The 14,378-nt window shown below is 43.4% G+C and overlaps 1 protein-coding gene across 2 annotated transcripts in view; it reads left to right on the plus strand.

The window, feature by feature from the left end:
- Window positions 1-14,378, plus strand: part of NBAS (NBAS subunit of NRZ tethering complex) — a 297,038-nt gene that overhangs the window by 88,885 nt on the left and 193,775 nt on the right. For both annotated transcript variants that reach the window (XM_061622739.1, XM_061622740.1), the window contains exon 22: window positions 12,981-13,064. In XM_061622739.1, coding sequence (XP_061478723.1) covers window positions 12,981-13,064 — 84 coding nt within the window. The remainder of the gene's footprint in view (window positions 1-12,980; window positions 13,065-14,378) is intronic.

Raw genomic sequence — 14,378 nt, forward strand, 5'->3', positions numbered from 1 at the left:
AAAGGGTAGCTAACTGTATTAGAACTTAAAAGGGATAAAGCACACGGTTCATGCAGAGTCGAAGATACGTTTGCCTTTCTGGGTTCCTTAGACGAAATATTCAACAGTTTGAGATCATAATTGCAAAGGCCAGTGAGTTATTCAACATTCAGCCAGGCATTGCAATATCAGGAAAACGTACAAGTTAACTATTTCTTAGGACTGCATTAATTAATCTTATTTATTATTTATTTATTATTTTATTTATACCCCGCCCTTCCTTCCAGCAGGAGCCCAGGGCGGCAAACAGAAACACTAAAAACACTTTAAAACATCATAAAAAGACCTTAAAATACATTAAAACAAAACAATGTTAAAAACATTAAAAACATCCTTTAAAAAAGAGTTAAAGATATTTAAAGATATATTAAAAGCAATTCTAACACAGACACAGACTAGGATAGGTCTCAACTTAAAAGGCTTGTTGGAAGAGGAAAGTCTTCAAAAGGTGCCAAAAAGATAGCAGAGATGGCACCTGCGTAATATTTAAGGGGAGGGAATTCCACAGGGTAGGTGCTGCCACACTAAAGGTCCATTTCCTATATTGTACAGAATGAACCTCCTGATAAGATGGTATCTGCAGGAGGCCCTCACCTGCAGAGCGCAGTGATCAGCTGGGTATATAAGGGATAAGATGGTCGTTCAGCTATCTTGGTCCCGAGCTGTATAGAGCTTTGTACACCAAAACTAGAACCTTGAACTTGGCCCGGTAGCAAATGGGCAGCCAGTGCAATTCTTTCAGCAGCGGGGTGACATGTTGGCGATATCCTGCCCCAGTGAGCAGTTTCGCAGCTGCATTTTGCACCAGCTGCAGCTTCCGGACCAACCTCAAGGGCAGCTCCACATAGAGCGCATTACAATAATCCAGCCTGGAGGTTACCAGTGCATGGACAATAGTGGTCAGGCTATCCCGGTCCAGAAACGGCCGCAGCTGTCTTATCAGCCGAAGCTGGTAAAAGGCACTCCTAGCCACAGAGGTCACCTGGGCCTCTAGCGACAAAGATGGATCCAGGAGCACCTCCAGACTATGGACCTGCTCTTTCAGGGGGAGTACAACCCCATCCAAAGCAGGCAACTGACCAATTATCCGAACTCAGGAACCACCAACCCACAGGGCCTCCGTCTTGCTAGGATTCAGACTCAGTTTATTGGCCCTCATCCAGCCCACCACCGAGTCCAAGCACTGGTCCAGGGCTTGCACGGTCTCTCTTGATTCAGATGTTATGGAGGAATAGAGCTGGGTATCTTCAGCATACTTCTGACACCTCGCCCCAAATCTCCTGATGACCACTCCCAAGGACTTCATATAGATAAAACAGCATGGCAGACAAGATGGTACCTTGCGGCACCCCACAGCACAACTGCCAGGGGGACGAAAGACAGTCACCCAATGCTATTCTCTGACAGTGACCTTGGAGGTTGGATCAGAACCACTGTAAAACAGTTCTTCCAATACGCATCTCACCAAGTCGGCCCAGAAGGATACCATGGTCAATGGTATCAAAAGCCGCTGAGAGATCAAGTAAGAATAACAGGGTCGCACACCCCCTGTCCTTCTCCCGATAAAGGTCATCCATCAGGGCAACCTAGGCTAATTCAGTCCCATAACCAGGCCTGAACCCAGACTGGGATGGGTCAAGATAATCTGTTTCATCCAAGAGTGCTTGCAATTGCTGTGCCACAACCCTCTCAATCACCTTCCCTAAAAAGGGGGTATTTGAAACCGGTCGGTAGTTGTCATAAACCAATGGGTCCAGGGTGGGCTTTTTCACAAGTGGTCGGATCACTGCCTCCTTCAAGGCATTCAGAACCACTCCCTCCTGCAATGATGCATTGACCATACCCTGGATCCACTCGGTCAAACCCCCTCAGCAAGCTTTAATAAGCCAAGAAGGGCAAGGGGCGAGAGGACACGTTGCTGGCTGCATCATCGCAAGCACCTTGTCTACGTCATCAGGCCGCATCATCTGAAATCGTTCCAAAGAAGTTACAGCAGACTTTGCACTGGACACCTCATTGGGGACTACAGTAGATGTCAAGACTGCTAGAGAGGCGAGCAACTTTACCCTCAAAGTGCCTAGCAAACTATTCACAGTGGGCCTCCGAAGGGTCTAAAACTCCATTTCCTGGAGTTGATGTCAATAGACCCCTGGCAGTACAGAAAAGCTCCACTGGACGGCTACTTGAGGATGCGATAGAGGCAGAGAAGTGGGCCTTCTTCGCCACCCTCACCACCACACAGTAGGCACAGTTTATGCTGTTTTACTCGTGCCCGATCAGCCTCACAGCACGTATTTTGCCATTTGCGCGCTAGCTGTCATCCAGCCTGTTTCATTGCCCTTAGCTCACTGGTGTACCAAGGTGCAGACCGTGCTCCACAATGCCAGAGAGGGCACTCGGGGGCAACCGTGTCAAGAACCCGACGCACCTCACTGTTCCACAGTGTGACAAGGGCTTCAACAGGGTCACCTGCTCCATCTACTGGGAACTCCCCCAGGGCATTCAGGAATCCAGTGGATTCCATTAGTCTCCGGGGGTGGACCATCTTAATCTGTCTGCAGGGAAGGATCGGAGCCATAAGTCTAAACTGTTGGTGTATGTGAGCAAGTATTTGTTTTACAAAGGCACTCTGTCCGTGAAGGGTTAATAGCCACAGAAGCTAAGATAAGCATCAGGTGTGATTAATTAAGGGTGGGAACACGCCTAGTCATCCTGAGTGCCGGAGCAATACAAGAAGGAAAGCAGCACAGTGTTAATGGGTGCAGATGTTCTCCGTATCTCTCCAAACACCCGCGGACTGCTCACTGTCTGAGTTAAACGCTGCAAGTCTGATGAGGACTGGTCGTGCTGCTGGGAAAGCGAAAGGACGACGAAGGCACACAGAACCTCTGGCTGTGCTACTGTAGAAATCCTGTATATAGACTTTTGACTGTATGTATCAAGCGTTTGCTGTTATCTTCTGTTTACTTTGTGCAACGTCTGAGTAAAAGACTGCTTATAGCACAGACACGTGCATCCTGACTCTTTGCGTGAAAGAGGAATCCAGAATAACTCCAACATAAACTTCACCAGGAAGTGATCTGACCATGACAATGGGGTGACATTCACCCTCCCATCTCCAGACCACCCCTTCCTCATCTGGAGCAAAAACCAAGTCGAGAGTGTGTCCTGCCCTATGCGTCAGGCCAGTGACAACTTGAGACAACCCCATGGGCGTCATGGAGGCCATGAAGTCCCGAGCCTGAACACTAGAGGCAGCCTCAGCATGGACATTGAAGTCACCCAGCACTATCGTTCTGGGCTCCTCCAACACCACAGTTGAGACGGCCTCCGCCAGCTCAGTCAGAGAAGCTGCCGGGCAGCAGGGTGGATGGTACACCAGCAGCAACCCTAGTTTACTGTCTCCTCAACCCGACACCAGGAGCAGGCCCTCATGGCCAGCTCCAAGACAGAATGGTTTCCTAATGACAGAGATGGAAGTTCTGTAGACCACAGCAACTCCTCCCCCCCATCCCTGTAGCCTGTGCTGGTGTTGCACTGAGTATCCAGGTGGGTAAAGCTGGGTCAGATCAACTCCTCCCAGCTCACCCACCCAGGTCTCAGTAATGCACACCAAATTGGCACCTTCATCCACAATCAAATCATGGTTGAGAGTGGTCTTATTATGTACCGATCTGGCGTTAAACAACAACACACACAGGCCAGTGGGCACAGCAGATGAGCAACGCGGAACCCATCCATGAGAGGAGTGGCAGCAAGGAACAAGGCGCAGATAGCCTTGCTGTCATCTTCTACAATAATTCACCACATCCCCATGGCTATATTTCCCTCTACCCATGATCACTGAAATTTGGGTGGCATCACCCATGTTCCTCCGTACAAAGACTTCTCCTAAACAGCTGATATGGACCCAACACAAGCCCACCAACAAAGCCTGCCGGAGCCAATTATCCCAGAAGGCCTCTGCGAGAATTGGGAACAGTCATCCCATTCAAACTTTTTCACACAGGGCCCATCTACTCCTCCTCCTGTCTCTCACCCAGGGAGGGCCAACCTTCTGCCAGTTACAGATTCTCATTCTGAAGGCATCTGGCAACTTTCTCCTACCAGTCAGTTCACTGCACAGGCTCTCACCCTGTGCAGGAACTACAGATGCACCACACACCCTCCCCACCACCAATCTCCTCTAGATTGGTTTAACAGAAAATTAAAACAAACAAAAAAGGAAGGTAATAGAAGGGGGGTAGTGCCCTTGCGGGACTCCCCAAGGGGCAATGCCCTTTGGTGTTGTCCCCAGAGCTTGGAAAAGTTACTTTTTTGAACTACAACTCCCATCAGCCCCAGCCAGCATGGTGCTGGCTGGGGCAGATGGGAGCTGTAGTTCAAAAAAGTAACTTTTCCAAGCTCTGAACTTGTCCCTTCCGTGGTGACCCTGGCGGCAGCAGATCCGCCGCCCAAGCGCAGCTGGGCTTTTATGCTAGCTGACCCAACCAGCAGCTGATGCAAGAGGCTGCAAGATTAACTATAGCCTCTCTCTGGAGCTCTCTCTGGAGCAAGGGTCAGGCAGGGGATCCCAGTCCTTGCAGCACTTATCCGGGACTTCAGCTGTCTTGAGAGACAGCACCCCAAAGGAGCAAGCAGCAAGCACCCAGATGCTCAGATACTCACTCCCAGGGCAGGTCTTCTTCAGTACCCTAGTGCTGCAGCTATTCCCCTTCTTTTATTTATTTTTGTTCCAGTCTTTTTTAAAAAACTAAACATTTCTGACTTTAAAAAGTACCATCTACAGGTTGAAAGAAGTAGGACCTGCAGCAAAATGTTTACTTATTTTTAAAAAATTTAGTACACTATAAAGAAAAATCTCGAAGCAGCTTTTTTTACCCTGATCAAGATAAGAAACTCTAAAATATACATTGAACTTAATACACAAATATTCACAGATATATTAAAAAATCTGGAATATCTAAAACTGAACACTATGATCCAGCACTCAACTATATTATTAACATTTGGGAAATTAACAGTTGGGAAATGGGCACACAAAAATATCAAGTCTGATGGAGGTTCGGACTCCCATCCTTACCGAGTCCTTTCAGGAATGCTACAGGCTCAGTCCGGGCTGTGAACTCAGCAGGATGCGGATGCGGCCATTGCTGCTGAGCGAGGCACGGGGACGAGGAGGGCGGCCGCAGGAAAAGGAGCGCCCTGGGCGGGTGGGCTGATTCCTCAAGAGGCAACAGAGTTAAGATGGCTACCATTCTGGAACCTGAGAATCTGGGGACGTTTGAAGGGCATAGCCTTTTCTTCAGAACCAGCAGAAAACCTCAGGATGACGTGCTGTTCAGCTGAGTCATAAACTGTAAAAAGATGCTCGCGAGACTGCTTTTTTAAGGTCAGCATGTGCTATTTGTATGATTTCCACCATCAATATCTAATGAAGGTTAACTATTTAATTTTTGCAAATTGTATTGTTTTTATTGTTTTATCAATGTATTACTGATGTTCTGTTCATGTATCTTTATATTTATGCTCTTTTGTAAGCCACCTTGAGGGCCTTTTGGCTGAAAGGCGGGGTAGAAATATTAAAATCAAATCAAAGTCTCTAGCAGGCATCTAAAATATGCTACATTTGGTGCCTCCTAGACCAGAGCGGAGAGCATTCCAGATGGCAGATGCCCCATGGAGAAGGGCCATTTCCATATAACTGCTGGATGGTAGCCCACAGTTTGCAATGTGGAATTGTTCTTTTGAGGACACTCCATTTTTCTCCCCCTTCTGTTTTTGTTACTACTTTTTCCTTGACAGTCAATCAGCAGTTCATCCCCACTGAGCGTGCTCAATCTTCACTACATTCATTCATTTTTTTTTGTTTGGAGGGGAGGGGGGAACTTAACTTTTCCCACCTTTTTATACTTCTGCAAACTACCCAACTCTTGCTACCCAACTCTTGGGTACGGTCGATGCCATTTTGGCTACAAACCGCCCAGCAAGACTTGAGATCCCTGTTAGTATGTATGATGCTGGTGAGGTGTTTCATATATGTTCTCCACCTTTTGAACATGGGCAAATCAGTGACTTGGATCTTAGTTACTCTTTCATTCATTTAAGGGGGAGTGATTTCCATCAACTCCCCCTCCATTTTCAACCCCTTCCCCATATCATATTGATTTAGAGTATTGATGGAGAGCATGTGGCCTTCCAGATGTTGTTGGACTATGACGGTTATCAGTGCTAGCCAACATGGTCCATGGTTAGGGAAGATGGAAATTGTTGTTCAACAACATCTGGAGGAACACATGCTCCCCACCCCTGAGTTAGAGCATGTGTGTGGCCATAACTCAGTGGTAGAGCATCTGCTTTGCTTATTCTGTCATTCTGGCCTTGATCAGCAGGAAGGGAGAGATATAAATTGAATAAATGAAAATAAACATTTGTATCTCATACCTTTCTGTCATAAAGTACTCAAGCTTGCTTTGAAGGCAAAACCATAAAGATACAAAAGTTCTCTAATGTTTGTATTGAAATAGCGTACATCATTGCATATTTGCATGCCTGCACTTTGTTAAACTTTCTCCGGTTTTAGAAGAAAGAAACTTTGCCAGCAAGTATCCATTGATATTTTAAAACTATAATGATACATACTTGGACTAGATTGATTTCTGTTATGTCTGCTGTGAAGGTTCCACATTGAGAAGCAGCCTTAGGTCTGTTCATTTGTTTGTATATAAAGAGTAAAAGAAGATGTGCCAACTTAAATTTCTAACAGGCAAAGTGGATTTGTTAAGCTTCAGCAATTCCATAATAGTGTTCGACAACTACTTAACACTATTCTTTCAGCTGGTTGATATTAAAAGTACTGCCTGCTGCTAACTCTTATAGTCAGGCAGTATGTGTAAAGCACGAATTGTCTAAAACTGCAAAACAACAAATTTGCAGAAGGGATTAGAAGCGTTCCTAGAACTGTATGGTTAGGATTAACTCGGTGGACAATATCATGTATTTATGCTGGGATGCATCAATTGCAGAATCGAGTTCAATTGTCGTCATGAAGTACTATGCTCAAATTGCTCTGCCATTCAACAAAAAGTCATTGAGGTATCATTAGATCGTACATGACCTACAGTTTGCCCAAATCAAAGAATATCTATTTCACTTTTCAGTTGTTTTGTTTTTCAGTATTGTCAACTGTGCCGTGGCTTTGGTGAGAGAGTGGCTGAAAAGCCCTACTATAGCTAACCCAGAACAGACTATAGCCTTGTACGCATCTTGTCCATAATAATCACGGAAGGGTTCCAAAGCCCCAACAATTTAATTACATTTATACCCCACCCCTCCTTCCAGAAGGAGCCTAGGGCGGCAAACACAAACACCAAAAACATCTTTAAAACATCTTAAAAACAAAACATCTTTAAAAACACCTTTAACATATCTTTAAAATAAATCTTTAAAACATGTCAAAAACAAAACCTAAAAACAGTATAAATCAAGAGCATAAAAAGCTGAATTGAATAGATTTAGATCCCTTTTTATTTGAATGGGTCTAGTACTGTGTACCAAATTCCAGAGAGAGTTAGAGACATTTCGGTGTAAGTTGCATTCACTGAATTAAAATGTGAAACAAACATGCTGGACTGCAGCTGAGATAATGTCAAAGATCAGATCTCCCTAGAAGCTACACAGTGATTTGAAAGATCAAGCTACATGTGATGTTATTTGTGTCTTTGCATATAGCCCATAGGTTTTTTAAAAATGGAAATTGCATTGGCTGAGGTGAGGGAATGTTAGCTAATGTAAGCCGCCTTGAAGGCCATTTGGCCGAAAGGAGGGGTATAAATAAACATTAACATTAACATAATGGGATTAGTCCCCACACAGCCGTGAAGCTCACTAGGTGACCTTGGGCCAGTTGCTGCCTCTCAGCCTCAGAGGGAGGCAATGGTAAAACCACCTTTACCATGAAAACCCTGTTCAAAGTGTCGCCATAAGTCGGAATCAACTTGAAGGCAGTCCATTTCTATTTTGAGAAGGGGAGGGGGAATCTGCAGATGGAGGATTTCCCTCCAAACCAAATAAAATCCTCAGGGATTTTTTTCAGTATAGTACTAGGGAAGAAGGGGTTAAATTCCTTTTATGCCTCCCCATTGCATCAATTTTCATTGAGGGAGTGGATGTAATATTCACTGACACCCTCCCCTTTTGCACGTGTCCTGCATATTCAGAGACCCTCTTTCAGATGTGCTGTCAGCTTTGAGGGGACCTTCTGGGGGAGCTCCCCCACTGGCCTAGTTTTTTGGGGGAGTACATTTTCTGAGAGGTGGGGCTGCGCTTGTCTTGCACATCACTTCCTGCAGCTACTACTGGAAATGTTCTTCTGGAGTCTTACCCACCACTGCATTTTTAAAAAACCTTTTAGGTCCTTGGTGGTGTGGCTTGTTGGCTGGCCAGCCAGGTGGCTGGCTGAGGCAACAGACAATACTGCCTGCAGGACCCAGCATGCTATAAAGCAAAGTGCTGCCCAGCAACCAAGTCTGCAGCCACCTGAAATTTTGTTTTACCTCCTTTCCCCAAAGTAAACGAGTGGCAGTGGGCTCAGCCAATCAGATGCCACCTTTGGGACCAATGAAGGTACCAAAATGATGAGAGAGAGAGTGGGCCAACCGTCATTGGCCCTGCAATCACAAAAGTGTGGTATGACTGACTGAACCCGCTGACAATCTTTCACTTAGGGAAAGTGATTTAAAATAAAATGGCAGGCAGCTACAGCCTCTGCTACCGGTGCAGCGCTTCATTTCTATCTCGCTGCTGCTTTCCACCTTCTTTCTACCATTATCCCCACCACCACCTTGCAGTGTCCCAGATCTAGACTCTATAGTCTGTTCCAAGCTATGCCACTGCATCTCTTCATTATCAGTCTGTTCCAGAAATTAGCCTTTGGATTGAAAACAAGTTTTAGGATTAGCCTAATGTCAACCAACTCTGCTTAAGTTGTAGGATGTCTCATGGCATCACTGTGACTAAATTTGACTGGTATGAATTTTTCTTTCTGTTTTGCCATCTAGAATATGTGTCGGAATCAATAGTATAACAGCAAATTATCATTGCTCAAATGAATACATTCTAAAATGGTGGATTCTTGTTGTCTGTTTGGTTTTTATTACATTTTGTCTCTTATCAAGTTTTTAAAAATGGCATTTGAAAATGCTACAAATGCCATGACAGTGATGCCTTAAAAACCATAACAAAGCAGTCTAGTAATAACTCTCTTTGTTAATCTTTATCTTAGTTGGAAAACATTCTGTTTGTAGATCGTTTTTATTACCATAGGAAATATTTCGTCTTAGATGCCTATAGCTAGAAAGCTACATCTAACTTAATTGAGAAAATCAATACAGCAGGAATATCTTGACTCAGTAGAATAATTTATTCAGAAGTTGGTGCAAAATCCTATTACTTCAAAGAATCCACAGATGCCATTTTCATTCTCTTTATTAATTTTAAGGATTTGCAGTAGTGAAGTTAAAATCCTGCCACAGAAGCGAGAGAAAAACCATATATTTTTAAGCAAAGAGATTGTACGTATTTTTCAATTAATTTTTTTAATTCAAATTTTCAAAACCAAAACAATACAAAAAGAAAAAACACAAATCCATACCTAATACAATAAAAAGAAAAAAAATATAAAAAAAATTGACTTCTGATTTGTCGTAGTTCAGCTATAAGTCTATAATATATAACAACCCTGTATCTTGATAGATTATAAAATCACCTTCCTCCAGCGGTTATCTTAATTGGTTACAAATCTCATTAACATCATATCATTTTATTCTTCCACAAAAAGTCAAAGAGAAGTTTCCAATCCTTGAGATATATGTCCATCAATTTTTTTTCTAGATAAACATGTCAATTAATCCAACTCATCAAGTCTACTAAGTCCAGTAATTTCAAATCGCTCTTCTTCCATTATCCGTATTGGTTCCATCTTCCATCTTTACACGCCCAATAATCTTGCTGTCATAGTCATATAATAAGAGTCTGATAGGAATTTCCTTTATCACAGATATTTTCTTGCCATCAGTTCCGAACGTATCACTGAAGTATTGTTGCAAAGCCGCATCTCTGTTCCTCTTTTTTATATGATACACTAGCACATCTCTTGAAGATTTTTCCATTGACACAAAACAGGGATTAATTCTGTTAGCTTTCTCCATTTCAAGTTCCATCAAATCCTTCCAGTCCAGGAATTTTTTTGAACCGATAATATCTTTATCTCCAATCTCTTCAATTCCTTCAGGGACGACGTTGAGTTCCAAACTGTAATATTTGTCTCCAGGATCCATCACAGCCAGGAAATCCAAATCTTTTTCCATATCCATATTTAATCCAATCTCCATAGTTTGAACCTTGCCTTTAATTTCTCTTTCATCCTTTTTTGGTTTTCCAGATCCATCTTTATTCTCCTTTCTCATAGAATCCTGAATTTCTTTCAGCTCCTGTCTCATTTCGTCAAATTCAATTCTCCACGCTTGACTATTATTTCTCAGTTCTTGTTTTATTGAGTTAATCCCATTCATTATTTTCTGAAACATGTCTAAAGATAAAGTCCCTTCTTGTACATCCATGATCTTCTTAATTGTCATTCTTAAAGCCAAAGGAACAAAACTCCTTCAATTTTCAATGTCCCAAGCAAAGAGCAGTTTATTTCTTTATCCAGTTACAAAGGAGTTAATCTTTCAAACCAACTGGCGTCACACTCTAGACAGCCCTTATCTCTTATATGCCCAGAAGTGCAAAAACAGCTTTAGTTCACAGCGTCCAAATAACTAGTAGCAAAAAAAATGAGCAGATTCGTCAAAAAAAAAAGTAGATCAGAAAAAATAGTCCGAGACATATATTACACAAAAGTCTTATAAATCAAAAAGAAAACCCTCATCCGTTGTAATCTTTATAATGCTATTTTCCATGTCAGCTTTTTGCAATAAAAAAAGATAGGCTATTTTTATTTTCTTCCCCCTTAGTTCCGTGAGTAAAAGAGAAGGAAAGTTTTGGCTCACCCAGGTTTTCTTAATTGCTGGTTCTTTGACAAATCTCTTTAGCTGTGTAGATAAGAAAGTAATAAGCGTAGACAGGAGAATGCTTGCCTGTTAGACCGTTTTTCTTTAAAGAAAAAAAAACGGGTCACTTTTTCAGCTGAGCTAGCTAGAAATCCTCGCTCCGTCCGAGCTGCTGGAAGACCTTCTTTCACAGACAATTCTGACGAATTCCAGTCTCCAACAATCACAACAAAGCTGTGTGGGAAATCTCACGTTTCTTCCTTATCCGGAAGAAATTATCCCCAGTCAAAAAAGACCCTTGTGACTGGATTTAAAACTGAAAAAGTTTCATGCAAGACGGGAGCCGTCTCAGAGGCTGCACAGGCGGAGGGATCCTCCTGGGAAGTCCGAGATTGTACGTATTTAAGGAATCTTTGATGCAACACATGCCAAAATAAGTCTGGTACAGCCATGCAGTTTGTAGTTTGGTTGTGGCAAAGACTGGCAACTGACAGATGCCTCTGTGTCCTCCCTCTCACACGCCTGCTACCTGCTTATTCGCTCAGCCAGAGCTATTGCCGGTTCCCCTCCTGGGCTGTTTAAAAGCTAGAATGGTAGTGTAAGCTGCCTGTACTTGAGCTTCAAGCTGATAAAACAGGATAGGATGCCATCTTTTGTTTGCTCTTATTTACATTCTGTGTTTTAATTGTTGTTGTATTTTTTTTCTTTTTCATGTAAACTGTTCTGGGAATTTATTTGGAAGGGTGGTACAAAACCTCCATAATGTTGGCTGTGGGTATGGAATTGCCTGCTTCTCTTAAAGGCCAACAGCTCATTATTGGGGGTAGGGACAGGGGGACAAAAGAGAGAGAATGAACCTTGGATGCAGAACTAGTGTGTGCAGCACTCTTGCTCTTTCTTTTCATCATTTCCACTTCTGCCTCTAAAAGGTCCTCCCTATCAAGGGGATAAGGGAGCCATAGTTAACATGGGGGGACTGCCTTCAAGTTGATTCCGACTTATGGTGACCCTGTGAATAGGGTTTTCATGGTAAGCGGCATTCAGAGGGGAGTTACCTTTGCCTTCCTCTGAAGCTGAGAGGCAGTGACTGGCCCAAGGTCACCCGGTGAGCTTCATGACTGTGTGGGGATTCGAACCCTGGTCTCCCAGGTCGTAGTCCAAATCCTTAACCACTATACCACACTGGCTCTCATAGTTAACATGGAGAGCAAGGCAAAGAGCAAGTGAAGGAAGAGCCAGTACAAACAGGTGATGTGTCATTGTTCACTAATGTATAATTTGTAAGTCTGGTGTGATACCATACACACCTTTAGGACCTTTTGGTTATATCCAGCTGAGCTAGATGGAGACCACTAGCCAGGCATTGTGGCCAGGTAGATCCTTGACAGCTCCCACCCCACTGAAAGCCAAAATAATAACTGAATGTATTGGCTTGATGGCTCATACACTGAGCAGGACTGTGCTAGGCGCTATCTCTTACCTTTACTTGATCAAAGATAATGGACTACATAATAGTACATCACTTAGTAAGTGGCATGGAACAAACTCAAGATATAAAGAAAAGTTCAGATATTAAGAAGTGGTCAAGTTGATATTAGTCCTCTTAAAGTTACTTAAGTTACTGGCAATGGAATCTGAAGTATGTTTACTAGAAGTAATCCTATTAGATTTAATGGGGCTTACTCTCCAGTAAGTATTATTAGGATTGCAGCATCCATGACTTTTGATTAGCCCTTCCAGTAGCCAGTGAGTCATACTAACAGTGGAAGGTGCTATTGCTGCTTTTCATAGTATTACCCCCCCCCAAACATCTGTACTGTACATTTAATTAGTAAACTGGTTTCAGTATACTGTTGTTCTTTTTTAAAATAATGTTGGTATTTGTAATAGCTACAGAGATGGTGCACTGAAGATTCTTCCCTGGAATGAACAGAAGCATAGGGAAGAAGACTGGTGTGAAAGGCCACCGTGCAAGTAGGTATATGTGACTTGTGTGTGTGTGTGTACATACTAATCCACTTTGATATTTACATTGGTGAGTTGCAATTGAGCATCTCTGTTCTGATCCAGCTGGCCCTACTATCTTTGGGGAATCCCCATGTACAAGAGCATCCCCATTCTCTTGTGGGAAGGGTAACACCACTCATGTATGAAGCTTCCCCCCCCCCTTTTCCATCCTGGAGATAACAGGAAGCTCCAGAATGCACAGAGTTCTAGGTTGTGGTTATAAGGTACATTCCCAAATTTTGAGCATGGTGCATGGGGAGATACATGGTGCTGTGGAGTGATGCAGACTTCCCTGCATTAGCTTTGCAATGATTTGAATTTATTATTTATTTATTTATTGGATTTCTTAGTTTCCCATCTGGCTGGCTAACCAGTCACTCTGGGCGACATACAAAATAAGCAAAATAGCATAAAATGACACATCAATACAATAATATTAAAATCTAAAAGCAATAATGGTAAAATCTAGCCCACTGCAAAGGCCTGCCTGAAGAGCCAGGTCTTCATGGCCGGGTGGAAACTCATTGTAGAGGGGGCCTGGCGGAGATCATTTGTAAGGGAGTTCCATAGCGTGGGGGCCACAACTGAAAAAGCCCTTTCTCTGGTCCTCACCAGTCTAGCTGTTTTGACTGGTGGGATAGAGAGAAAGTCTTTTGAGGCCGATCTTGCTAGGCGGCATAGCTGATGATGCTGGAGGCGCTCCTTCAGATAGACTGGGCCAAAACCGTGTAGGGATTTAAAGGTCAAAACCAACACCTTGAATTGGGCCCGGCAAGCAACTGGTAGCCAGTGCAACTCTTTGAGCATTGGTGTTACGTGATCTCGCTGGCAGCTGCCTTTAATCAGGCGTGCCGCCGCATTCTGTACCAGTTGCAGCTTCCAGACCGTTTTCAAGGGTAGCCCTACGCAGAGCGCATTACAGTATGAGAGAGGAGACCAGGGCATGTACCACTGATGGGAGCAGATGATTGGCAAGCCTGTTCACTTGAGCCATAGGATTCTCATCATAGGGAGTCAGAATTGCACCTTGAGCACAGGAGTTGCACCATCACCAGGAGTGGAAGGGAACAGCTGAACTGTGTGACCCCTCTTCTTGCTTGGGTAAAATCCTGATGCCCAGGTAATAACCAGTGTGTTAACTTTCTGCATGTGGCAACAGGTGTTCATGCCAACAAAGCCTTTTGTACGTTACAGGATTTTTCCTGCTTAAATAGGCATGTTTATTCGCTTAAAGCATCGTAATAAAATGTCTATATTATGTAAAAACCTGCATGGTGATGT

Source organism: Rhineura floridana, chromosome 4 (assembly GCF_030035675.1).
Source record: "Rhineura floridana isolate rRhiFlo1 chromosome 4, rRhiFlo1.hap2, whole genome shotgun sequence".
NCBI classification, from domain to species: Eukaryota; Metazoa; Chordata; class Lepidosauria; order Squamata; family Rhineuridae; genus Rhineura; species Rhineura floridana.